General features: G+C 50.3%; 3 protein-coding genes across 7 annotated transcripts in view; 2 read left to right on the top strand and 1 right to left on the bottom strand.

Annotated features, from left to right (window-relative positions):
- Window positions 1-10,384, top strand: part of PHRF1 (PHD and ring finger domains 1) — a 38,038-nt gene extending 27,654 nt beyond the window's left edge. For all 4 annotated transcript variants that reach the window (XM_075502380.1, XM_075502381.1, XM_075502382.1 and 1 more), the window contains exons 13-18: window positions 620-774; window positions 1,624-4,410; window positions 5,126-5,202; window positions 5,821-6,081; window positions 7,198-7,326; window positions 9,692-10,384. In XM_075502380.1, coding sequence (XP_075358495.1) covers window positions 620-774; window positions 1,624-4,410; window positions 5,126-5,202; window positions 5,821-6,081; window positions 7,198-7,326; window positions 9,692-9,826 — 3,544 coding nt within the window. In that variant the 3' untranslated portion in view covers window positions 9,827-10,384. The remainder of the gene's footprint in view (window positions 1-619; window positions 775-1,623; window positions 4,411-5,125; window positions 5,203-5,820; window positions 6,082-7,197; window positions 7,327-9,691) is intronic.
- A 139-nt stretch (window positions 10,385-10,523) lies between these two features.
- Window positions 10,524-20,684, top strand: LOC142410251 (malignant fibrous histiocytoma-amplified sequence 1 homolog). The gene is made up of 11 exons (XM_075502409.1): window positions 10,524-11,940; window positions 13,135-14,751; window positions 15,378-15,669; window positions 16,103-16,289; window positions 17,362-17,552; window positions 17,664-18,151; window positions 18,766-18,923; window positions 19,441-19,600; window positions 20,058-20,128; window positions 20,234-20,340; window positions 20,555-20,684. Exons 2-11 carry the CDS (start codon window positions 13,532-13,534, stop codon window positions 20,570-20,572), a joined length of 2,892 nt encoding a protein of 963 aa, XP_075358524.1. The 5' UTR covers window positions 10,524-11,940; window positions 13,135-13,531; the 3' UTR covers window positions 20,573-20,684.
- On the bottom strand, window positions 20,684-25,329 carry IRF7 (interferon regulatory factor 7). Of its 2 annotated transcripts, XM_075502388.1 has the most exons (11): window positions 24,883-25,061; window positions 24,627-24,789; window positions 24,043-24,205; window positions 23,878-23,960; window positions 23,654-23,699; window positions 23,424-23,546; window positions 23,177-23,335; window positions 22,895-23,020; window positions 22,348-22,728; window positions 21,999-22,117; window positions 20,684-21,357 (listed from the first exon to the last, which is right to left on the bottom strand). In XM_075502388.1, the coding sequence occupies exons 1-11, from the start codon at window positions 24,903-24,905 to the stop codon at window positions 21,211-21,213; spliced, it is 1,533 nt and encodes a 510-aa protein (XP_075358503.1). In that variant the 5' UTR covers window positions 24,906-25,061; the 3' UTR covers window positions 20,684-21,210. The 2 variants fall into 2 exon arrangements, with proteins under 2 accessions (XP_075358503.1, XP_075358505.1); XM_075502390.1 differs by lacking the exon at window positions 23,424-23,546 and having other exon boundaries at window positions 24,883-25,329.
- Window positions 25,330-25,559: the final 230 nt, after the last annotated feature.

The following is a 25,559-nucleotide window of genomic DNA, read 5'->3' as shown; positions in this document are numbered from 1 at the left end:
TGTCCTGTGTGTGGGAGCATTGCAGCTGTTTTTCAGTGTAATTCCTCCTATGCCATGCTCTTAGCTACCCTACCAGTAGGCACCTATGTGTATTCTGACTGATGCTAAACACTGGTTCAAGCTGCATCCATTTTTTTAGATAGCAGTGTAGGCCTGAGTAATACATTTGTGATTGTGATTTGGTGGGGGGGAAGAGAGGCAGCTGGGATGGAAGTATCTCTGAAGTGCTGAACAATGGTTTAAGCACTTTTGAAGTTTGAAGCACAAAGATGCTTCAAAAATGCATCTTAAATGCACTGGAAAGTTAATCTTGATACACAACACAGTGAGCACCACTCTTAAATAAGATTAAAAGCATTTGCTTACCAAAGGTCTCTGGTATGATTGCATGCTTTCCTTTCGTGTGGTGCTCCTGTGGGAAGTCAGTAAAAGCTTCACCTTCTGTTTGTCAGAGGGAGATGGGGGCTGAATGACTCTAGCGAAGCCAAAACTACAAGTGAACTTCCCTGGCTGACCTCTGTTTATACCCTTGATTTTGGTTTCTTTTTAATGTAACGTGTGTGTGTATAGAACAAGTGCTGTAAGAGTAAAGGAAATATAACCCCTCTGAAACATGCAGAAGCAGTGTGCCTGCCTTGAGTCCTGATCAAGAAGCAGAAGCTGCCCCTGTGCCTGATCTGTTGGGAAGTATCCTGTCTGGACAGAGCTTTCTTATGATGAGTAGTTCGGATGTGGTCATCAACAGAGATGGTTCGCTGACGGCAAAGAAGGCAGGTAAGGGTTTGGCACTTCATAGTGCAATTAGCCTCTTTGTTTCATCCACGTCTGCCCTGGTCCTACAGGCTGCATAGCTTCAAACATAGGGATACTCTTATGCATTTGAGTATGTAGGATAGATTCAGTAGTTGCCAGCAGTAATCCGTCTAATGAGATTCTTACGTATGCTCTGAAATTGTGTTACTTGTCTCTGGTTTAATTGCAGAGCTGAGATGTTACTGGAGGATTTTGGTTTTAATAGGTAGTTTTCTTCTTTCAAAAGTACTGCACTGTAGTTTCATGCTTTGTTATAGAAAATGGAGGACTGGATAGAGCAGACATATCTTAGTACCTAATTCTTCTGGCATTTGTCATGCATTGGTACCGTGCCTGTGAACTGTACTTCGGTTTGAAGAGGACCTTGGCAAGAAGTTTCTTTGCAAAAGTAGAACTCTAGAATATGTGCTAGCATCTTCAGCTGTGTCTTCCCTTGGCATGGTATTATTTGGAAAGAATCTCTTCAAATTGAAACTTAGAGCTTTATTCTTAAAATAAGTACCTATAACATCCTCTGTTATAGTAATTTTTATCTATCAGCAACTACAGGATAATAAACACAAATCTGGTGATATCTACAGAACAGAATAATTTATTTCCTAAATATTAGTGTTTACCTCAAAGATGCAGTTTTCTGGCATTAAACCTTGAGCATCTGACCAAAAGAACTATTGGACTGCCTTATTACTGTGTGGTATGTCTGCAGACCAAAGTGGAACTTAAAATAATTAGCTCAGTACTTCTTTTAATGTTGGGGGAAAATGTCCAGATATGTACTGAAAAGCTTAATTGTTTGCTTGTATGCCATAGCTCCACTTCATAGAAAATCAGCGAATGACTCGAGAGTGGATGATGGTTCAGGACATAACACCCAACCACGTACAGTGCACTCAGGGACCACAGCAAGCAGCTCCATTGCTGGACCTTCAGTTTCCTTGGGGCTGAGTACTTGCACCAGACCCTCCTCCTCAAGCTTGTTTTCATCGCCTTCACCCTCACTGAGCAGGATTGAGCCTGCAGTAAACCCTGCACAGACTACATCAGAAAAGGCAACTGTAAAATCAGAATATTCAATGACACCCAGGTCTGTTCAGACTCAGAATATACCTACTCTGGGCAGGCATGGCTCCAAGTTAGATGAAATGCCCAGACTTAATGGAAATGCTAAAAACTTTGTACCCACTGACTCATCTTCAAAGCCCCTGAGCTGTAACTTGAATTCTGGCTCAAAAGCTGTAACTGTGAGGCAGCCATTAAAACCACCTCCCAAGAGAATTGACATATTTGAGCTTCCCAGGATACCAAAGATTAAAAAGGAAACCAGCAGCAAGCAGGTGGAGCCAGAACCCACAGGAAGCCAAAGCTGTGACATCCCCAGCTCCTGTATAACCCAGCTGACTGGCAAAGAGAGCACTAATCAGCCGGGAAAGGGCAGCAAGGTGGAAAGTCAGAAGTCAAATGCCAAGGAATCTCAGCAGCAAGCACGTACAAGCGGGGTATCTTTTTCTACCGATACAGGCATGTATAGCAGTTCATCACTACTGAGCACTTCAAGGAGCAAAGGCCCAAGCTCTTTCGAGAGTTTTAAAATCAATATTCCCGGAAACACAGGGCATCCCAGCAGACTGTCTAACCCAGGATTTTGTAACACCTTCCGCCCTGTGGACGACAAAGTGCAACAGAAAGAGAGTCCTTCATCTCTTTTCTCAGTTAAGAAAAAGCAGGTCAAAAGTGAAATATATGATCCCTTCGAGCCAACAGGATCAGACTCGAGTTCAGCAAGCAGCAGTCCCGAAAGGCTTGGCTCGGGGATCCCGCTAACTAATATTACCAGGACTATTTCCATTGAAAATCCAAAAGTTCAAACATTTCAAACTGTCCGTCGTTTCACCCCTTACACCGTAGAAAATATATTTGGATCTGGGGCTGACTCTGACGTACCATCTAGTAACACAGAGTCTCATGATGACGTGACGGTAGAAAGCAGGATTGTAGAACAGATCTCTGATACCGAAGAACGAGACAATATGGATGAGGAAGGCTTTCTAAGCAGTCCTTGCACTTCATCTGCTGTTACGCAAATTTCTAATGCAGAGTGTTTAAAGGAGGAAAGCAGAGGGGGCCCTAATGTGTTCTTTAACGCTGAAGAATTTATTAGACCCAATATTAATGTGAAACTAGAACCAGATAGTCCCTCAAAGAATGATGGGCAGCAGAAGGTCCACAAGGTAGAACAAACAGAGAGGCGATCACGTTCCGGATCCTGTTCGAACTCCAGCTCCCGAAGCAAGAAGAAGATGAAAAGGAAAAAGGCACTTGTCAAAGAGCGTAAGAGATCCCGATCAGGGTCTAGGGATAGAGCACACTTAAGGGTCCGAAGCTCCAGATCTTCCTCTTGGTCAGGTGGAGAAGAGTATAGCAAAACACACACACCCAAGAGCAGGAGGCCTTCTACTGATGGTTCTAGCAGTCACGAACGATCTAAAAAAAAGAAAATGAAGGATAAAACCAAGGATAAAAAGGCAAAAACTTCTTGGTCTAGGGAGAGAAGGAAATCTAGGTCACGTTCAGGTAGTCCTGGAAGTACTTCTGAGTTTCATGAAAACAGGAAAAAGAAAAGACGGTCTCGATCAAGATCAAGATGGAGGGAACGTTCCCGATCAAATAGCATTGAGAGGACTAAAAGGCGGAAACACAGGAGAGACAAAAGCTATGAGAGGTATGATAAAGATAATAGCTTGAGGTCAAGGGACAGAAAGAGATCGAGATCCAGGTCTCGGGAGAGGAGAAAGTGGAGGTCTCGGTCTCGGTCTGCGTCTCGATCTCAGGAGCACAAAAGCAGCAAATCAAAGGAAAAAAGACCACGATCGAGATCACGTTCCAAAGAAAGAAAACGCAGATCAAAAGAGACCTCACTTCCTCCTCCACCAGAAAAGGATCAAAAGCCTCCAGCTGAAAATGTGTCCAGGTGTCTGGAGCAACCCCATTCCTTCAAACAAGAGCCAAAGGAGGAGCTAGTACTAGAAGAGCTTTCCATAACCATCCAACCAAATGTCAAATTTGAGGACATACAGGCTGAGACCCCGGTTCAACTGAGAGAGGCCCAAGAAACTATAAAGGTAGAGCCCATCTGTCGGGAAGTGACCAGTGAAACTGCATTCCCAGTGCCAGAGATCACAAACATTTGTGTTCCAATTGGCAGTGTGGATTCTTTTGCTGAAACAGAATTAATGAGTAGTAGTGATCCAGCAGTGCTTGGTAGCTGTAGCAATACAAACCTTGAGATTACAGTTAAAATAGAAAATACTGCATTATGTCCATCTCTGATGGAACCACCCCCAAAGAAGGAAGTTATCATGCACGCTCCGACTGAGACTGCACCAATTCAGAGCTCGTCCAAAAGCAAAATAGCAGATTGTGTGAAGGAGGTTAAAGACGAGTGCCTTGTGTCAAATGAGAAAACTGATAATTTCAGTACGCCTGAACTGGAAGTAGTACCTCAGAGTCCTGTGTTGAAATCAAAAGCACCAGTGAAAAGAGTTACCTGGAATCTTCAAGAGGAAGAAGGCGGCACATTGTCTGCCGGAAAAGCTCCAAGTAAGTCTCTCTGTTGGAAAACAAACTGCAGTTGAAGCAGGCTGTATAAGGCTTAGGGTTTCAGTGCCTGGCTAAACCTGGTTGTAGTGTAACAGCTCTGTCATCTGAGCTGGGATGATCCTGTCGTTTCCAATCCTGCGAGCTGACATTTTGCACTTGTTGAAATCATGAGGTGAGTTGTGTTAATGAATTAGAGGGGACATGCTGTCAGCACAGCTCAGCTAGCCAGCGGCAGCTTGTTCAGCTGTGAAGCGCGTATTGCAACCCGATCTCTGAACTGGCAGTGTGCGTTCCACCCTTTCTGCAGTTAACTAGAACGTCTGTTTTGCCTTCAGAATTCATAAATATTTCTCAGAACCAAGGAGTGTGACAAATCTCTGTAGCTTGCTCCTGTGAGCTCTGCTAAGCCAAAGCTGCTAGAAACAGTTTGCCTTGGGACCCTGTGCTGTGTGTGTTGACAGTTGCTTGAGTGGTTCTCATTGGTTACTCTCATGGAAACCCAGTTTACTCAAGCAATTACTCAAGGGGATGATAAGTCCTGTATTATCAGAAGCTTTAAAATGTTGATGACTGCTAAGCAAAATCCTTTAATAGCTAGCTTTGTTGTTAGATCCTTTTTATTTTAAATTTTTTAAATATAATTGGCTTTGAACCTTGACCCATTAGGTTTATTTTGTTCTTAAATGTTTTCTTTTTCTTCTCTTGGGGAACCTAGGGATGCCATTTTACAAACTTCAGCGAGCAAAAGAAGGGGCCTGGAAAGCAGAGGACTTGAACCAAACGTTAAATCAGGTGCAGTTAAATGAGCCTCCTCCAACCAATTATATGATTCCTGAGCCTATGTTTCCTGATCTAGATTCCTCTCAGGTTGGTTCCTATTCCAGCACCCAAGTGTCATGGAAGGCATCCCACCTCATCTGTGCCCTCGTCGTGCAACACCCTCCTCTCATGGCAGAGTTCGCCTTCCTCTGCGTGTGGTACATTTCATATAACCCATACACCTCAGCAATCCTCTAATCATTTAATCTCTCAGGTGGTCCTTACAGTTGAAGAAGCACATTTTCTTTTAGTTCTCTATACATGCAGCTTCTGTTTTCAGCAGTAACTTGCGGAAAGATGGTGCTATTTGAGAAGCTGTGAGCTTCTCCCTGATTGTGATCAGGCTGTAAAAATTGGCCTGGTGGCATTGATCCGTGCCATCAATCTGTGCTGTCCACCAGTTAAAAGGTGAGTGGGGCTGGTGCTAGCTCCTGGTGCAGAGAGACCTAGGTGATGGCTGGGATATTAGCCTCTCTGATTTAAACTAGTAATTACTTGCCTGTTTGAGTGCATAAAAGATGCTCTGAAAGTCCTGATCTGATGCCCTCTCTTGTAAGTACAAGCATTTACAAAATGATATCTGTTTCACAGGCGTACTGTCAAAATATACCTTTGACACCACCTCTGCCCTCAAGCCTTCCCCCCTATGCCCCTGTCAGCCAGCCCACGGTTCAGTTTATCATGCAGGGTAGTCTTCCAGCGCTTGGCTGCATGGCAGGACAGAGCCTGACTCCGGAGCCAGGCAGCCTGGCTACTGCATCTGAACCAGGAATCCAAGCTGCTTTTGTTGGAAATGCAGAAGAAAAGATCAAAGCACCCAAACCTCCAGTGGATAAAATGAAAAACGAGGAAGTGAGTGAATGCTATCAAGTAGCAAATGCATAACATTAATGAGCTGCTTATTTGAACTTTTAAAGTTTGGGGTTTTTTAACTTTCTCTGTATTGTATCTTCCCAGCCCCTGTTGTCATAGTTGTTTTTGGTGACTGACTATGCTAATCCAGGAGTGGCAGGCAGTCCTTTCTTTGAATTCTTTTGGGGTTTACTCCATTTGATGGTTCCACTTTCTACTGCTTCATCGCAATAAGATAGAGAGGGATTAAAGCATCTAAAATAATTCTTAAAGTTCTGAAACTTTCTTGCATGAACCTTTGGCAGGGACTTTCCAGAAGCCAGTATGTCCAAATTTCTCTAAACACCTGGTTTTCTCCTTTCCCCTCCACCTTTGAAATTAATGTCAATTCTCATAAGTCCTACAGAGAGGTGGGACTGTATCTTGCTGCTTATCAGCACTGAAAATGCAGAGATAGTAAAATACTTTGGATATTTTGGATTGCTAATCCTTTGCTGCTGAATTTTGGGTTTGCTGTACAGATCATCTGCTCTAAGCGTAGTGGATGTTAACACAAGAACAAAAACTTTAGCCAATTATTTTACTTTCTACCACAAAACAGTAAGATATGTTTCCCAGCAAACCTCCATTTATGAGCAGCAGTTTTTATGAACTTGTTTTGATAAATATGTTCTGATGTCATCTGTAATCCTTAATTAATAGGCACCTCTCAATTTTCAGAATGCCTTTAGAGCTACCTGAAGCTTTATATTCCCAGCTATAGCTTGCTGCTTTTAGAATCTGATGCCTTTTGATGGATGTATGTTTACTTCAGAGCTGTTGGAAGGGCAGGAGGAGACCAAAATTAATAAGTGGACATTGTAGCCACTTGCTTCAAACACATTCTCTAAAACATAGAATAAATGTTACATAAAACAACGGTTCCTCATAGCATGAACTGGTATTTGTTTCAAGACTGCAATTTACAGTAAAGGAAATCACTTTAAGGCTAGCTCTTACTTGGATCATTGAAATTGTGAAATGAGTATTTTCATTGTTAGAGCATTTCTAAGAAAAATAGATTCAGAAACCATTCCCAAGATAGCACAAGGTAATGAACTTCTCTCTGCTGTGCAGTACATGAAGAAGCTTCACATGCAGGAAAGGGCTGTGGAAGAAGTGAAACTTGCTATTAAACCTTTTTACCAGAAGAGGGAGATTACAAAGGAGGAGTACAAGAACATTCTTCGAAAAGCAGTGCAAAAGGTAAGGTGACAGTGAAATGAAGTGAAGGGGAGGAGTTGTGCAGATCGTTAAATAAGTGGCAGTACTTTGAATTGCGTTTGCCAGCTTCAGCAATTACATGCTGTAACTGAGTAGCAGATCTTTGGACTCTGACTCATACTCTGCAGTCTTGTGAAGCAATAGTTGCTTTAAGCAGGGGTGAGTGGTGCCATTGATGAGAGCTGTCACACTGTTCCTTTTAGAAGATCATATTTCCCGCAGCTTCTTCCCAATGCTTCCCACAGCATTCTCCTGGAGAAACTGGCTGTTCGTGGCTTGGACGGGTGTATTCTTTGCTGGGTAAAGAACTGGCTGGATGGCCAGGCCCAAAGAGTGGTGGTGAGTGGAGTTTACTCCAGTTGGCGGCCAGTCACAAGCGGTGTCCCCCAGGGCTCTGTGTTGGGGCCAGTTCTGTTTAATATCTTTATCAATGATCTGGATGAGGGGATTGAGTGCACCTTCAGTAAGTTTGCAGATGACACTGAGTTGTGTGGGAGTGTTGGGCTGCTGGATGGTAGAAAGGCTTTGCAGAGGGACCTGGACAGGCTGGATCGATGGGCCAAGGCCAATTGTATGAGGTTCAACAAGGCCAAGTGCTGGGTCCTGCACTTGGGCCACAGCAACCCTATGCAATGCTACAGGCTTGGGGAAGAGTGGCTGGAGAGCTGCCTGGTGGAAAAGGACCTTGGGGTGTTGGTTGACAGCCGGCTGCATATGAGCCAGCAGTGTGCCCAGGTGGCCAAGAAGGCCAATGGCATCCTGGCTTGTATCAGAAATAGTGTGGCCAGCAGGAGTAGGGAAGCGATCGTTCCCCTGTACTCAGCACTGGTGAGACTGCACCTCGAATACTCTGTTCCGTTTTGGGCCCCCCACTACAAGAGAGACATTGAGGTGCTAGAGTGTGTCCAGAGAAGGGCAATGAAGTTGGTGAAGGGTCTAGAGCAGAAGTGTTATGAGGAGCGGCTGAGGGAACTGAGGCTGTTTAGCCTGGAGAAAAGGAGGCTCAGGGAAGACCTTATTGCTCTCTACAACTACCTGAAAGGAGGTTGTAGAGAGGTGGGGGTCGGTCTCTTCTCCCAAGTAACTAGTGATAGGACGAGAGGAAATGGCCTCAAGTTGCGCTAGGGGAGGTTTAGTTTGGATATTAGGAAATTTTACTTCACTGAAAGGGTTATCAAGCATTGGAACAGGCTGCCCAGGGAAGTGGTTGAGTCGCCGTGCCTGGGGGTATTTAAAGGACGTTTGGATGAGGTGCTTATGGACATGGTATAGTGGTAGTCTTGGTAGTGTTAGGTTTATGGTTGGACTCGATCTTAAAGGTCTTTTCCAACCTATACGATTCTGTGATTCTGTGATTTTTCAGTAGTCCGGAACATTACTAAGCTTAAGCTGCCTGAGCTGAAATGTTACATGGTATGTGCCTTAGGTGAGAATGGTCAAATCTCTCTCATTAAGAACTTCAGCCAGAATCGTCAAGCTGTTTCTGATAAAGTCAGAAAATACTCTGTGTGTTAATTCCTTGAGCATCTGTGGTGTCCCTGAACTTTGGAAGAGGGCCTTGCAATTTGGCTGATGTTGACTTTTGTCTCAAATCTTAGTGCTGACCAGATCATGGCTAAAAAAGACCTGATCAGCAGGTAAATGTTGTCTTGTGAGAGCAAGTAATGCTCTTGTGGTCAAGGCAGTTAAATGATACCCCGTAGAACTGTATTCTCTCCCTGCTCTGCGTTCTTGCTATCACTGAGAAATTCCATCATAAATCAAAATTCCTGAGATAGTGGCTGCAATTTCACGTCTTTTACGTGACCTATATGAACCTCAAGTGTAGTTTGTAGGAGAGCTGAGGAACACCAATTGCTGCTGAAGTCGCTATGAACTCTTCTCTGAACACTGATAAAGTTCTTTGTAGAGTCTGTTCTCTTTCTCCCATATCTCAAAATGGGCCCTCAAAACTGCCAGATTCTTTTAATCTGAGCATTGCTTCCTCAAAATCATGAGAAAAATGGGAAATCAACACTTCCTTGGTTACCATGTATTGTGTAAAACTGGCTGGACGGAAAAGCCTGTAGTAAAAATGAGTAATTCTGCTTTCAGAGATGCTTCTGCATTCAGTTGGTATTATTGGTGGCCCAGATAAGCCCTGGGCCATTTCTGGAGTGCTTGAAGTAAAGTATTACTCTTATCCTTATTGAGTTTTCTGCTTTATGTATCCTGGTATGAGATTCGAGGGCCTATGCAGGAATCAGTTCCCCTGGGAAGCTTAGGGCTTCTCTATCATTTATCTGTTGTCTGCCTGAACTTCTGTAGTACTGTTAATTGACTGAATGCCTTTTCTAATCCCTTGTAGATCTGCCACAGCAAAAGTGGAGAGATCAACCCTATGAAGGTAGCTAATCTGGTGAAGGCATATGTGGAAAAATACAAACATATGAGGAAACATAAGAAATCTGATGGTGAAGATACACATGAAGTGGAAAACTGAGAGAAAGCCACAGCCAGCTTGACTTGGACTGAACTTAATCTGGCTACGAACTCTGTGCCAGAGGGAATAATAGATCTGCAGTTGCATCTCATTGAAAATAAAGTGCAGAGAAGCAAGGACTTATCTGCGGAACCTTCTTTTGAATTGTTTCCATATGGGAATGAACTTGGGGTTTTTTTGGATTATCTACTGTAGAACTAAATAACAATCAAATGCCTCAGACCAGCAGAGTAATTCGAGGGGAAACACAGAAGAGATTAATGTTTGGGACTCCCGGATTGCTACAGTTTTCAGGGTTACTTTGATCACACTTTTGGGCTGTGCACCTGTCTTGCTAAAAGTTTGAAACTGGACACCACTTTTCATATACAGTATATTGAGAGCTGTGTACTGTTTCCCTTGTGTTTATTTATCAAAATATGGATTGTCTTTAGAAACTTCTGATTTAATACTTGAAATGTTGTATTTTTAGCCTGTTCGATGGTGAGCGAAGCTTTACTCGCTCTGTCATTTGGGGATTGCAGAAATGAGCTAACCTTTATAAACTGACTTCAGAAACACTGCTCAAGCCATGGTGTTTATTTACATTCTGTTGGAAGTGTCTTGTTAGTGAAAAGTTTAATTTTGGGGTGGGAGACTGTTGCACTTCTGTAAATAATGCACTGATGGCTGGTTTTGTGTCTGCCTTTCAGGAAAAAAATGAAACAAAAAGCAGGCATTGTGAATTTCCAGTAACAAGCTGGAGGGATAAGGTTGAACTGATGTACAAAGCAGAAATGTCACAGAATTTATAAAGTTATTTTGAATGGTTTTAGTCCTATAGCAGGTGTCATTTGTTGGTCTTACAGCTGCCTCCTGCCCTGGCTATTCTGTATAAACCTGCACATTTGGCTCTTGCGTAAGGAATACTGTGTTTCTAGAAGAGGATTGGAGTTGGATAAGTAATTGTTCCTCCTCCTCTGTAGGAGGAGTGGTTTTCCTATGAAGAAGCAAAGGAGTCCAGCACATGTACTGACTTCATCTTGCTTTCTTTAAAAGCACTCCTTGTCTGCATGTACTGCAGAGCAACCAATCTTTTAAGTGATCATCTGAAATACAGTCACTTACAAATACATTCAGTGCCCTTCAACCTGACAAAAAGCATCATTCCCCATCTAACCATGTTAGGGAGAAGACATTTAACGGAAGCTGAAGAGAAAACCAGTTAAAGTTACAACTTACAAACTGGCTTTCCTTTCAACAGGAACTGAATGTATGTGGCCTGTTGGACTGGATGGCAGCAACACGTCTTACATGAGGGCTTTCCTAACCTCTTAGAGTGCACTTGGAAACTGCCCTCTTTGAGGATAGTCTTGCTGCTTGTCTTCAAAGAGAAAACAGTTAGGTTCTCTGGGATGAGTTTTATAAAGCAAATAACTGCATCTCTTTCTTTTTTTTTTTTTTTTTTTTTTTTTCCCTCCTCGTGAGCCTAGGAAAACTCACAAATAGCAAGACATTTGTGGCATTCCTAACTTTTCAGTGATCTCTGATTTCTACTAAGATTTTTGTCTGCACACTGTAATTTTGGCTGTGGTTCCAAGTAGCTGGTTTGGGGACTTTTTTTTTTTTTTTTTATTATTTAAACAAAACAAGCCCATATACCAGTACTGTCTGGACTGGCAAAACACTTCACTCCCATCATTCCCCATCCTACAGAAGTGTTCATGGATGAGCCCTGAGCATTTTGGAGTTGATCTTCCTTGGCTCTGTTTGCTTCCTGTATGAAAGTGCAGCCTGAATGGAGTATAAGGGATTGATAACTTTGGGCTTTCTTTGAAGATTTTGGAAGGAAAAGAAATAGAATAGCTGCAAAAGAATAGCTGGAAGAGAAGCTTTAATTTTAAAGCTAAACTCGTAGCTAGAATATATACCTAGCAGATGGGTGTGGGGTTGTAAATACAAACACTGCTGATAGATTTCTTGACAAAATAAAGTTCAGAAACTTTTATGGCACTGTTGGCACAAGAACAAGAGAACGTGATCTAGTTGTGAATGCGCTTAGGCTGGAAATTGGACACCTTTGCCTGTATCAGAGGAACAATTCTCGAATAACCTGCCTGCATGAGTGAAAAAGGGTAGGTGGTGTGAAAAACAAAGCTTGACCAAATAATGGAAGCAACTACACTGTTGACTAGGAAGACAATGTCAGTCTGTTTTGTTCCTCAGACTGGTTCACTGCTTTAAATTCTTGGTTGGTTAGCCTTGAATTAGCAGTAAAGGTAACAGCCTGTTGCAAGATATATTAGGAGTGCATGTACTGTAAGAACTGTTAAATTTCACTTACATCTGCATCTGCCATTGCCTGGAGGAGCAATGAAGCTGAAAACTATACCTTCTGCACGTGCTTTCCCCTGAAGTTATGTGAACAAGAATACTGGTTCTTTCATTCTGTCTACCATTAAAAATAAATCCGTCAAAGTGTAAGCTGCCCCTTGGGAGAGGCAATGAGAAACATACCTAAAAATGCCTCTTCTGGCATGTTCTAGAAAACAGTTTTTCTAGTATACTGTGTATACTACTTGCCTTTTTTTTTTTTCTTTCTGGTTGACCCTCTTGGATCAGATGCTGCCACCTGTTTAAGGAAACAAATCTTATTTATTCAACATGTGCAGTAGTTTGGCATAACATCTTGTTAGTGTCCTTTTTCTCCTCTGCAACAGTGGTAACACCAAAAGCTCCTCTAGCAAAGGCAGGGACACTGCTGTAAGAAGTGACTTGGGAGCTACTCTGCCACCATCTTTGTCTCGTAGGTGACCTCCAGAGCTGCTTTCGGGAAATACCCATGGCCCTGGTATCTGGCCAGAGGTGCTTGGGTTGTTGGGAGCTGCTCTGAGGATGGATGGAGAAAATGAGGGTGGGGTTCCCGGGCACAGCTTGGAGAGGCGGGGAGCAAAACGAGAGGAGGAAACGAAAGGGGGAGGTCGAGCGACTGGGAGGATCTAGCTGGTGCCACGCTGCAGGGCCATGACCCAGCCCAGAGCCTGTGAGTAGCTGCCCCAGCTCTTTGCTGCTCTGGTTCAGAACGGTGGTGGGAGCTCTTTGGCTTGTCTCTCTGATGGTGCTGGAGGAGAGACTGAGGTTTTGGGAGAGGGTGAAAGCTTGCTTTCCCGCTGGGCTCGTTGCATGTCGCAGGTTTAGGTGGTGATGCTGAGAAGTGATGATGAGTCGGTCCTGAGCGGGGTGCCTTGCGCAAGGGGATGCCACGCTCAGCGTCATCTGGTGAGGAAGTGAAACGAGGGAGAGGAAAGCAAATCTGTTTTTTGTTCTAGTATCGTGGGATCCTGATCCCACATCCCCCTGGCGCTGCTCTTGCCTGCAAACCTCTCTGCTCCGGACACCCTCCTTCTGGGGATGTTCTCGGCCATCAACGAGTCCCTTCTTGTGTGTCCTGTCCTGCGGGGGACTGAACTGTCTCTGCATTATTTCCCCAGTCTCCCGGGGCTGGGAGCATCTCTGTGGGGAATTGCAGCGTGCATCTGGAGCAGGGGGAGGATGTGAGAGAGGAAGTGTCTGAACTCACTAGCCCTGGCCTCAATGCATCTCCCTAGCTGTGGTGAGAGCTGAGGGTGAGCTGGGCAAGTTATTTGGAGAGCAGCTCTCCTCCTGATGTCAGCTCTGGCCTGCCAGCCCACTGCTGGGATTAGAAACCTGCTGGTTTCGGGGTAGATGCACCTGCAGCTGGAGCTCTCACAATGCTTTAATGAAAGCAAAGCTGTTAATGTGATTCTTGGGCTACAAGTCAACAGCTGGTGGGCACCATTTCTTCCTGTGTCTTCAGGCCTAGACAAGATCTTTGTGCCTTGGCTTTGGTTCCTCTTGAGAGGACGCAGGAGCTGCTCAAGCAGCAGCTGTGGTCGTGCTGTTCAACCAGCTCCTGTGTTTTGCCTCTGCTTTTCCTTGCTGGCTGAAATGATCCCAAAGTCATGCAGAGCTCAAGGGAAAAAATGGTCTGCTACCCAAAGGGTGAAAGTCTCTCTTAACCACCTTCCCTGTCCCATGCGTCCAGGTCAGGAGCAGGAGGACAGTTTGCGTGAAGTGACTCTCTCTACCCAGAGGCTGCGTGTGTTGCCTCCAGCAGTCCTGAGCAACCCCATGCTGGAGAGCCTTAACCTCGACAGGAACAAGCTCAGGAGCATCACCGGCATTTCTAAGCTTTGCAACCTGAAGAAGCTGATACTGTCCAAGAATGAGATTGTGGACTTTCCCAATGAAATCCAGAGCCTGGTCTGTTTAGAGAAGCTTGAGCTGAATCAGAACCAAATCCGGGTCATCCCAGAGGGGGTTTTCTCCCATCTCCCCAGGCTTAAACACTTGCGGCTGAACAACAACCGTCTCGGTGCCCTCCCCAGGGACCTGGCAGCTTGTCGAGACAGCCTTCAGTACCTCAACATCTCCAACAACCTGTTCCGGACCTTCCCTCAGCCTGTTCTGCAGTTGGCACACTTACAGGAGCTCCACATGCAGAATAATGCCCTTCGCCAGCTCCCCAAGGAGCTCTTCCAGGGGCAAGCCCTGAAAACATTCAAGGCCAATGGGAACCCCCTCCGGGAGCCGCCCAGTGAAGTGTGTGCTGGTGGCATCCAGCAGATCCGGAATTACTTCAACCAGCTTCAACACGGTTTGGGGCAGGAGGACAAGAGGGTCAAGACCATGTTCCTGGGGGCCTCGCTGGCAGGGAAGTCCACCATCTGCAGAAGCCTGAAGCAAGGGCAAACCAAACTTGTGCCCAAGGAAGAGCGAACAGTTGGGATAGAGATCAGCGAGTTCCAGATCGAGGACTTCACATTTCTCTTCTGGGACTTCGCCGGCCAGCTGGAGTACTACATGACTCACCACGTGTTCATCACCCCACAGGCACTTGTCATCCTTGTCATCAATCTCCACATGTAAGTGCGTGCTGAGCTGTTTTGGATTCAAAGTGGATTGGGAGAAGAAAAAAAGGGCTGGGGAAGCTTTCCCCTGCGCCGGTTCACACCATTTCCATTGGGCCTCGATGCCTGGTCTTCTCACTGCTGGAGTAGCTAGCTCTCCCTCTCGCCCTTTTTGCAGATCACTCTTTTAATTAAGCCACTAGAGAGCTGTCATCACCTTACAAAAGTCCTCTGTTTTAAGGGGTTAGATGAGCATTAACTCCTTATGTGACAATTGATGCCCGTCTAAACAGCTTTGCTTTCTGCCTTGGAAATACCTCTACGAGCCCTCCTGTATCTTGTGGTGCTCCCTGAACATGGAGGGAGCATCAGACTTGGGCTTTGTGGTACAGAGGGATGCTCCCATCCACAGCAGGGACAGACTCTGCTACACCCCATAGCTTTAACTGGCTTAGCTTAAGGATGGGAAACTTCAGGATGACCTTGGATATGGCCCATGACAGCTTAGGAGATCTGAGCTTTTCTCCAGTAAGCTCCTGGGACAGCACAGGGTGCATGGTCAGGCCTATGCTGGTAGAAGTTGGCTGGAGATCCAGAGGGTTAGACATGAATTTGGGATTTTTCTTTCTCTCCCTTCCCAGGTACCAAACTAACGACAAGACTTTCAAGGACCTCGTTGGTTTCTGGATCAACAACCTATCCATGCGAGTCCCAAACTCGGTGGTGCTTCCCGTGGGAACCCATGTGGACTGCTGCCAGGAGGAGGAGGTGGAGAAGAAGAGGTGTGACATCATGGCCAAGATCACAGCCATGCTGGCGGAGAGAAAAAGCAACCTCACTCACTTCATCGACAACCTGGAGGGCAGCGAGGACCCTGAGTTTTACGTGGAACAGTGGGAGAGGCTGAAGGAGATGGAGAGCTGCACGTTAACTGTAGGGCTGAGATTATCATGGTTCCTTGCTGTCTGTCGTCACCCTGTTGCCTCTGGCAGCCTGGCGTGCTACTGGTGATGGTGACCTAGTGCTACTGCATCAGGCTGCTACTGCAGCTGCTCCCTGGGGCTGGGGTGGACGTGGTAACCCCGGCTGTGGCCTGCTGGGTCCTTGTCCCTGCTCAGTGATGGGCATCTCTTCCTGTGCTTGTAGCAAGTGCCTCGGGAGGAGCATGAGGGGGCATTTACCATCCCCAGGTGATTTTCTGGGAACTGCTGCAGAGCAAAGGTGTGAAGGAAGCACCCTCTGAAGCTAAGCCAGTGGTGTGTCCCATCCTTGGTGATCTCCTTGGCATTAGGTCCCTCCTTTATCTCGCAGGCTAAAAGACTCCTCTGGATGTGCTTTTGGCAGGTGTGTGCTTTCTGTCTTCCAGATCTTAAACTTAGTTGCCGTCAACTGCACAGATCACCATGATATCAAAAAGCTTGAGGCCTCTATTCTGGAGCACGTGAAGAATGAGCAGCTCTTCCCCGAGGTCGTCCGAGTGCTGCCGCCTGTGTACAGGCAGGTGGAAGCAGCCATCGTAGATATAGCACAGAGCGAGGAGATGGCAGACCATGGTGAGTGGTCCATCACTCCCGCCGCACCTTCCTGGGAGGACCTGCTGTCCTGCGGCTGAGACAGGCTCTCTGGTGCTTGCTGCACCTCCTGGCCCTACTCACGTGGTGGTGGGGGTCACTGCTGTGTTATTGCAGTGTTAACCTTGCAATAACCAAGCAATAACCTTGCAGTGTTATTGCTGGAGGATTAATTGCTACTACCCAGCTCTTGTCATTACAAGCATCTGCCCCCAAGGCAGGTGCCTAGGGAAAGTATAGGAAAAGGCCAAGTGTGTCTTCCAGGAGGCTCTGCCAACATCTACCAACCTATGGCTGGAGGTACCCTGAGCGGGCCACCTTGTCTTGTTTGTTTCTTCCCAGTAACATTGTTCTTTCTTCCTTTTGCCCTGTATAAGCAATTTAAAAAATCTTGCAGGAAGGAGCTCCACAGCTTTAATGCTTCTGTGTGGTTTCCAAACCTATGTCCTGCTAATTTTATTTAACAGCCCCTACCCCTACTTAGCTACTTCCTCCATCTCTCCCATGACTTAGCAGGACTAGCAGGCAGCCCTGGCTCCTCACTTAGGTACCTAAAGCAAGTATGAACACCACCAGTGTCCAGTGTCATCTCTGGCTCCCTTGGCCACTGTAGGATTAGAGGATGAGGAGCAAATGCTTTTCTTTTGTGGAGATAAGCCAGGTTTTTTTGCCTGTCTCGCTGCATGACTAAATGACAATCTGAGGTTTAACTGGCAATCTGAGGTTTTCTGGCTGGAAACAAACCTGCTCTCTCAAACAATGAAAAAACCCAGTATTAGCCTCATTTTTCAGATGCTCTGTTGAGGTCCTGGCAGGCTGTTGGCACCGCTGAGGCAAAGCAAGACCATGGGAGTTGCAGGGTAGCAGCGGGACAGCTGAGGATGGGCAAAGCATTTGGGCCACAGCTACCAAGCATTGTGCTGGTCCCAGCTGCTTCCCCAGGGACGGCATGGGTGATGTTAGGTGCTGCTGGTGTTTGTTGGCTCTCTAAAGCATCTGTCTTGGAATGCTGGTGTCCGAGAGATGCGTGCTGAGCTCCCATGTCTCCCTCTAGGCATGATGGACCTCCAGTACCTGCTCAGCAAACTCTCCCAGTGTGAGCACCTGGCCAACCTGGGCAGAGAGCTTCTCCAGGACATCTTGCGTTACCTCCACCGCATCGGGCTTGTTGTGTGGTATGAGGAAATCAAGCACCTGGAAACCACTGTTTTTCTCCAGCCTACCTTCCTAATAACTATGTTCAAGGTGAGCATGGGGATCAGGGGATCAGGACCATCTTCTCTGCAGGGCCCAAGCTCTGCAGCTTTGCTGTGCTCCTCTCATTGCTGCCTCTTCACTCCTTCTCTTCCTACCCAGCTCCTTGTGAGGTACCGCCTAGTCCAGCAGCTCGAGAGCATCTCTGTGGACACGCTGATCGGGGAACACGCCACCATCAGAGACAGGTCCAACTGGGTGTGGACCTTCAAGTCAAAGGCAATGCTGTGCCACCGGGCTGTGCGTGCCTTGGTGAAGCACCAGCTCTGTTCAGAAGGGATGCGGGACGTCTTTGAGGAAATCATGGAACACAGGCCCCACACAGGGAGAGGGAAGCTCTTCAGCCTCCTGGAGCACTTTGAGCTCTGCCTGGAGGTGAGGCACGCCAAGGCGCTCAACCCACAGGCCAGTGAGTTTGTGCCTGGGAAGCTGTGGGAGACATCACGGGGCCAAGGCGAGTCCTGGTACTTGTTCCCAACCTATCTGAACCAGACCGAAGAGGTCTCTGAGGTATGGGGAGGCGATCACTCTGAGGACCTCCACATCCGTGCCTACTTCTCACCTGAAATACCTGAGGGTTTCTTCCAGAGGTAAGCAGTGGTTTCTAGCCCTTGATGAGGTTGCGCGGTTCACCGTTTGCTCGGCACAGCACCAGTATGACTGTCAGCAAGCTATTGGCTGTTGAGACCGTATTAGCTGAGGCATGAGGCCAGGACTCAGGAGACCAGGGTGGCTTCTCAGCTCTGCCACAGACGTGTAGAGTCCTGGATGAACCATTTTGATGTTCACTGCCTGGACATGAGTAAGGACCATGCTCCTTCTGGTTCACCTTTCATCTGGGGTGGTTTTTGGCTAGTCTGTGCCCATCCAGGCAGTCGGAGGTCTCCCAGTCCCACCTGAGGATGGTCCAGGTTCTACGGGCACTGGGACTGTTCAAATTTCTGGAAGGTCTCCTGTCCTTGTGGGGTTCTGGACTTGAGTCCCGAGTTTTATCTGATGGCCAACTCCAGAAGTAGCTCTTGGCTTAAGAGGCTGCTCCTGTTGCTTGAGCTTTCAGTAGGGCAGGGTCCTCATTTGGTGTCTGCCTCTGTTTCTACTGAAATTGGGTTCATATTTTTCAAGTCCACCTGGTGCCATGCTTTCTCCCAGTGTTAGAGATAAGTGGGGAGGAGGGTGGTGAAAGCCATGGGCAATCTCCTTGCAGGTTCCTGGTGAAAGCTTGCTCCTTCTACTCCACGCACTGGGTGGCCAAGGTGATCTGCCTGCTTATATGCAATGGCAAACCTCTGCTGATCAAAGAGAATAACCAGAGGGCCTACAGCTACCTGGAGCTCCGGTGCAGAAAGCCGGAAGGAAGGACAGGTAAGGATCCCTGATCCTTATTTCATGACTCCCAACCACGTGTCTTTCCTTAGCTCCCCCCGCCACCTCCACCCCTCTGGGCAGAGCATCCCAGAAGCCTCTGCCACACGTCCTAGGCTGGCCAGGGTCCACCAGCAGTTCGATTAAAGATTTCCCTTTTCTCCATGTGACCTGGTCAGGATTCCTCTCAAGGTATCACGTGAAAGTGGAAAGTCAAGTTTTCAGTCTTCTCATGGCGCAAATGGGTCATCCTTCCCCATAAGGTTCCAGCAGAGTGCAGACTGGGTCTCCAAGTGATAAGCAAAAGGGCCATCTGAGTTGAGGAGCTCTTCCAACATACCTTTAAATTCCCTTTGAAGGCTGATAGGCCTTGGTCAACTTGAGAAACGGAGCTGGTCCAACCATTCTGGCTGTGGTCTGGCAGGCTGGAAGCGATGCGTGCATCACCACAGCATCTCCTGGGCTGCCATGGTTGGGTGGCTGTGAGTAAGCGAGACATTCTCCTTTTGCCTGGAAGGTTTCCAGTTTGCCTGGGACTTCCTCATGGCGGTTGTGTTCATCATCCAGAAGCTTGCTGAGGAGTGGCCAGGGCTGCACATGTGCATGAAGACCCCCTGCCGAACGGCCGGCTGTCCCGCGGAGCTCATCTGGCCGGACATGGATGGCACAAATGCCATGTACGTACACACTGTGCCCCTCCAAGCCGAAGGCTGGAGCCATGTGGTTGCTACTGCAATGCTGGTGGGGTGGTCAGCTTCTAAAACCCATTGGAAATTAGTTGTGAAACTTGCTGGGCACTACGTTGCCCTTCTGCTGACCATAGCAGCCCATGCCCCATGTGGTGTTGGCATTTACTTGTATGGAAAATTCGAGCATAGAAAGAAAGGTGAAAAAATTGAGACTCTGGGGCTTAGGCACATAATGGCCACTCTGGCCAGGTGCCCACATGTCCCCGATTTCTTAAGAGCTGAAGGTGCACAGGCACCTGGGAAGGCAGCAGCAGTCCCACCACCAGCAGGACCTCAGGTCAGGGTGGAAAGAGGGAGCCTCTTCCATTGCCTTGGCATTGTCTTCCATGGGAAGTGTTGAGGGCAGCTCCTGCTCCTTCTTCTTCTCGGGGCTTTTCCTCCACAGGACGAAAGAAGACGTTAAAACCTGTGGGACGTGCGGGCACCGCTTTGGCGCAGAGCTGCTTCTGCCCAAAGGTGAGCCCAATGGTGCTGGGTTTGTGCCACAACAGTGCTCGGGGGGGAGGAGAGCTGAGGGTTTTATGGAGCTGAGGTGCTGATGGTGTCCCCCCATCCCCACAGTGCCCAGGCAGCTGGAGGAGCCCCGAGCACAGCCCTCTGCTCACTACTATGTGACAAGCTACAGGACCACCACCTTCGGGCCCAGCAGCATCCATGTCAATCAGCAGGTAAGGAGGCTGCCACGTCCCCTTGCCCAAGATCCAACACTGATGGCCAGGCTTCTCCTCTCCCCTCGCTCCTGAAATGAGGGGGTGCAGCTGCTTCCAGCCCGGGGAGGGAACATCCCATCTTCAGGCAGCGCTCTGGTTACCATGATCCTCCCTGAGATACCACCACTGGGCTCTGGGTGGTTGTGTTGTAGTTACTGCCTTATTTTTCCAGAACATCTCAAGTGAGTAACTCTGGGCCAGCGGGGAGGCGCTCGCCGAAGAAAGAATTATTTTTGTTTAGCCAAAGCCACGCTGTCCTCAACACACTTTGTTTGTAAGTCATGTTTGCAGCTTTAATGCATCAATAAATGCATCCCTTCGTGCGTGGGAAGTCACCTAATTTACACAAATATAAGTGTAAGGGGGAGGAGGTGCTGACAAGCACTCCAGTACGAGCCCACTGCCAGCAGGGGCTTTGCTGGGACAAGGCTGGCCACAGACCCCCATGGTTTTGGGGGATGGGGGGTGAAGGTCTCAGACTGATAGTGGGGGCAGATGTCTGGGCAACATCAGCAAGCGGGAAGCACCTTTCTATACATATATATATATTTAAACTTAGAAAACTTAAGAAAATAAATCTGTAAATGACCACACTGCACAAAAACACACGTTAGCAGCTGACAGAGGGGAACAGCAATGTGTCAGCTCTAGGACCAGCTGGTGAAGCTGTCCTTGGGGTGGGGAGCGGAGGAGGAAAGGTCCCCACCATAGGCATCCCACCACAGCATTCCTGGGGGAATGCCAGTTTGCATGGCCCCCAATGCCCAGTGGTCCCCCGCCAGCTGCTGCCTGTCCTGGGGGGGCCACAGGGAGCGGGGTGGGTGGGGTTCAGTCCATCTGCATGTTGCACTGCTCGATGAGCTCGAAGAGGCTGAAGGAGTCAGAGAGCTGCAGGCTGACGGTGCCGCTGTCAAGGGAGGAGGCTCCCTCCTGCAGCACCTGCTCATACCAGTACTCGCAGAACTTGGGCACCAGCTGTGGCAGCAAACCATCAGGGTTACAGACAGGGTTAGGGACAGCTGCCTGATGTGGCTGCAACGCCCTGCATGGCCCCATCCTCCTGGAGTGGAGGAAGGAGGTGTGCAGGGCACCCTATATCTCCCCCAGCCTCTGAGGGTCCCCATCCCTGGGCAGCTGCCTCCCACCCCATCCTGCCTGCCCCCAAGGGTCCCTTGACCCAGGCAGCTGCCCCCCCCATCTAGGGTGGCCCTCCCTGGACTCCTGGCCCTGAAGAGTCCCCTCTCCAGGCACCTGCCTCCCCATATTTCCCCTGCTCCCCAGGGGTTCACCTCCCTGGGCACCCAGCCCTATCCCCAAGCCCCTGAAGGTCCCGCTCCTTGGGCACCCAGCCCCCCCCCATCTCCCCTGGTCTCCAAGGGTCCCCCTCCCCTGTCACTCAGTTCTCCCAGCCTTCAAGGTATCCCCCTCCTTGGATACCCAGGTCCCCATCTGCCTCAGACCCCAAGGGTCCCCCGCCCCAGGCACCCAGACCCCCATCTCCCTCGGACCCTGAGGGTCCCCCTCCTTGGGCACCCAGACCCTCATCTCCCCTGGCCCCCAAGAGTCTCCCCCTCCCTGGACAGCAGTGGGGCAGTGGTGGGCGTTGGTCCTTGCACCTTGACCAGGATGAGCTTGGACTCCTTGGGCTTGGCCCTGGAGAAGGACTGCCCGAAGCAGAGGTAGATGGTGAAGTCAGGGGACCGCTGCCTTTGGCCGTTACGGAAGTCCCTCAGCTCTGCAAGGGGAGACAGGGCTCAGTTTTGGGGTGAGCCCGGGGGACATAGAGGGGCTGGGAGGGTTTGGATGCTTGTGATATCCTGGAGCTGGCTCCCATGAGCCCCAAAACAGGGGCAGGGAGGGAGGGGGACGGGGGGGGGGACAGGGACGGGATGGGGACGGGATGGACGGGATGGGGGACACGACAACTGACGGATGGGGAACGGACAACACAACACCCCTGCCCACCTGTGCAAAACTCATTGAAGTCAAAGATAGGGGTTTCCTGGTCCCGGCAGAGCAGGTTGGGCGGGGGGTCCCCAACACCCTCGAGCTGCTGGGACAGGGCCCAGAAGACCTTGCACTTCTTCAGGCGGGTGGCAAAGAGCTTGCGGGTGCGTTGCTCCAGCTGCAGCCCCGCGCTGCCCAGCAGCTCCTCGGTGAAACGCCGCTGCTTGCCATCGGCCAGCTCAGCAGGGCTGGGGAAGCGCACCAGGCGCCCGGGACGCAGGGCCACCGCTGGGTCGGAGGGCTGGTATGCCAGCAGACACCGGCTGCCCCCCACCTCCTCCCGGTGGAAGAGCCTCCCCCGGTAGTAGATGCTGACATCCAGGATGGGGATGATGCCATCTGCACCGGGCAGTGATCAGCAGCCGCATCCCCAAACCCAAATGCTCCCCTTCCCAAAACACCCCACCCCCCCCCCCAGCATTAATAACTATTAATAATTATATGTGATATTTATTAATAATTATTATATATTTATTTATATATATTCATAATTAATAACCCTCACCTGTGTTATCCTCCGGTGGTGGTGGCGGCGGCACAGGGCTGGTGGCGGGGGCGAAGAGCATCGCCTCCCCTGGGGATGGCACGGGAACCGTGACTTCCGGTGGGTGGCATGGCAGTGGCATGGCCCCTGCGGCAGGAGATGGGCAGCATTGGCATCGCTATTCAGGGTGCAGCAGGGTGCGGTTGCTTTGGCATGGGGTGCACGGGGCAGCACCCCAGCCTCTTCCCACCCTTGTTATGATGTTCCCATGCTCAGGGCTGGATCCTGCCCCACAGTACCCACCTTGCTCCTCCAGCAGCGTGGGGTCCGCAGAGCTGTAGGTGCCCAAGGGGGGCTGCTCTACCGTGGGCACCCATGGCTGAAATGCTGGCGGGGGCAGGCAGTTGTTTTGGCTGGGGTCTGGGTGAGGCTGGAGCAGGGTGTCCTGGTGGGGAGCATCTTCTGCAGAGAAATCACCTGTGGGAAGGGGCTGGGGTCACCCACCCTTGGTTTCACTCACCCTGCACCCCGCAAGCGGGGCTGGTCTCACCTGCAGGCACCCAGGATGGGGTCAGGGGGCCAAGGTCGCGGGGGGAAATGTCACACTGCTCTAGCACCCACTGCAGTGCCTCCAGGTCCTCCAGCATTGGGGGCCGTGCAGGGTCTGTGCTGCCTGAGGTGGGGCACAGCGGATGGGAGGTCTCACAACCCCAAAACCAGCCCCGGCTGAGTCTACTGGGGTGCCCCCCCCCCAAAAAAAATTGGGGGACCAGCACCTACCTGGGGGGGTGATTTCTGGGGCCACATCTTGGGGGTCAAGCTCCAGCTGCAAAGGGAAGCAGGATGGGGTCTTACCGCTGTGGATGGGGGGCACCCAGCCTCCCCCTGCCCCACGTTTCGGCCAGTGCTGGGCTCCAGCTTGGGAGCACCGCAAGGACATGGGGGTGTAATGCCTGAGGAGCAGCCATGGCGACCCTCCCAGCCCGCTTTGCCCACCCTGTTACCTGCGGCTGCTGGTGCAGTGGCTGCTGGTCCACCACAGGGTCAGGGCTGCTGAAATCTCCCTCCTCGCCATGCCAGAGGGCGGCTGGAAGGAGAGCAGCATGAGCAGAGCACCCTCAGGCTGCCCACCCCACCCCCAACAGAGCACCCCACGGGGCCAGGCTCACCTGGGGCGATGGCAAAGACCTTGTGTGGGTCATCACCACACTTGGAGCGGTCCTCCAGCAGCACAAACATGCGGGTGCTTCTCAGGGCGCAGCGGAAGTTGGTCTTCCACTTGGCCGGGTCGTCAGGGCACCCCTCATATCGCCCACTCACCTTTGCCCAGGCCTGGGGGGGGGGGAGGGGTGGGGGGGGGGTGGGGGTGGGGGTGGGGGGGGCGTTGAGCATGGGCACCCTGGCTCCATGAGCATGGAGGTTTCAGGGATGCCTGGTCTCCCCCCTCACCCCCTCCCCAATTCCCACATTCCACCCATCTTGAAGACCTCAAAGTTGCTGCTGGTCACCCCCTACCCAACCCACCTTGAACAGCTTGGGGTTGCTGCTGGTCACCCCCCATCCCACCCACCTTGATGACCTCAAGGTTGCTGCTGGTGAACCCCCCATCCCACCCACTTTGAAGACCTCGAGCTTGTCCCTAGTCAGGTCCCATCCCACCCACCTTGACAACCTCAAGTTGCTGCTGGTCACCCCCCGTCCCACCCACCTTGAAGACCTCGAGCTCACTGCCGGTGACCCCCATCCCACCCACCTTGAAGACCTCCAGGTCGCTGCTGGTGACGTCCTTCCTGGCGTTGTGCTTCCAGGGGACGCGGAAGGCGCTGCGGGCCGGGTCGGTCCAGCGCAGCCCCCGGTAGCTCCCGCTGCTGACGGCGCTCACCAGCCAGGGCCCGAACCGCAGCTTCTGGGCCTCCCTGCGGGCGCGGGGCCGTCACCGGCGGGACCGGGGCCAGCCGGGGCCAGCGACCCGGGGAGGGCCGGGGGGGGGGTGCTGGGGTGCCGCTTACCCCTCGTTCTGCAGCGCTGCCATGGTGCCGCGGGGTCCCCGGTCCTGCAGGACGCGGGGCGGGTGGGTGACCTCGGCTCGGGGCGCGGCCACCTCCCGCCCAGCCCTTTTATCCGCCCCCACCACCCGCGCCCGGTTTCCTGGAAACCACGTGACCCTTCCGAAAGTGAAAGTGTCGCCGGCGGCCGCCCCCGCCGCGGGGGGGTCACACGCAGCCGTCCCCGCTGGGTCCCCGTGATGCGCCCGGGGGAATGCTCTGGCCCCGGCCTGGTCCACCCCCCGGGGGATGCTGGCTGCGGAGCCCTGCGCAACCCCCTCCCCAAATTACTAGTAATTAAAAAAAAAAAAAATTCAGACTTAAACCCGGCTCTGCACCGGCGTGGGACGCAGACCTTGGCAGGAAACGGGCAGGATCAGGCCCCGAGCTGGGTGGCCGAAACGCCCGTGACCCCACGCTGGGGTTGCTCCCCACGGGCTGTTGTGGCCCCAAAAGTGCTGGTGCGGGACGGCTGCACCCCGAAATTAAACAACGCCAGTTTGCAAAGAGCAAGGGGCAGGCAGGCGGCGGGGACACCCCAAAATGCTCGGGCTCGGCTGGAAAGCAGCTGCACCCACCGCTGCCGGGGCTTTCCGGGATGCACCGGCAGCACAGCCCAGGCACGCAGGGCTTGGTCTCAG

This window comes from Mycteria americana, chromosome 5, assembly GCF_035582795.1.
Source record: "Mycteria americana isolate JAX WOST 10 ecotype Jacksonville Zoo and Gardens chromosome 5, USCA_MyAme_1.0, whole genome shotgun sequence".
Classification (NCBI taxonomy): Eukaryota; Metazoa; Chordata; class Aves; order Ciconiiformes; family Ciconiidae; genus Mycteria; species Mycteria americana.
The sequence above is the reverse complement of the archived record's forward strand: the minus strand, read 5'-3'. Positions and strand labels throughout refer to the sequence as shown.

Bases quoted from the DNA above. Each gene is read 5' to 3' on its own strand.
- LOC142410251 (XM_075502409.1), top strand. From the start codon at position 13,532: ATGCACCTGCAGCTGGAGCTCTCACAATGCTTTAATGAAAGCAAAGCT. The intron at 14,752-15,377 runs GTAAGTGCGTGC...CTCCCTTCCCAG, and splicing joins CTTGTCATCAATCTCCACAT to GTACCAAACTAACGACAAGA. The intron at 16,290-17,361 runs GTGAGTGGTCCA...GTCTCCCTCTAG, and splicing joins CGAGGAGATGGCAGACCATG to GCATGATGGACCTCCAGTAC.
- IRF7 (XM_075502388.1), bottom strand. From the start codon at position 24,905: ATGGCAGCGCTGCAGAACGAGGG. The intron at 24,790-24,882 runs GTAAGCGGCACC...CCGCGCCCGCAG, and splicing joins GCAGCGCTGCAGAACGAGGG to GGAGGCCCAGAAGCTGCGGT. The intron at 22,729-22,894 runs GTGAGGGTTATT...TGCCCGGTGCAG, and splicing joins ACCACCGGAGGATAACACAG to ATGGCATCATCCCCATCCTG.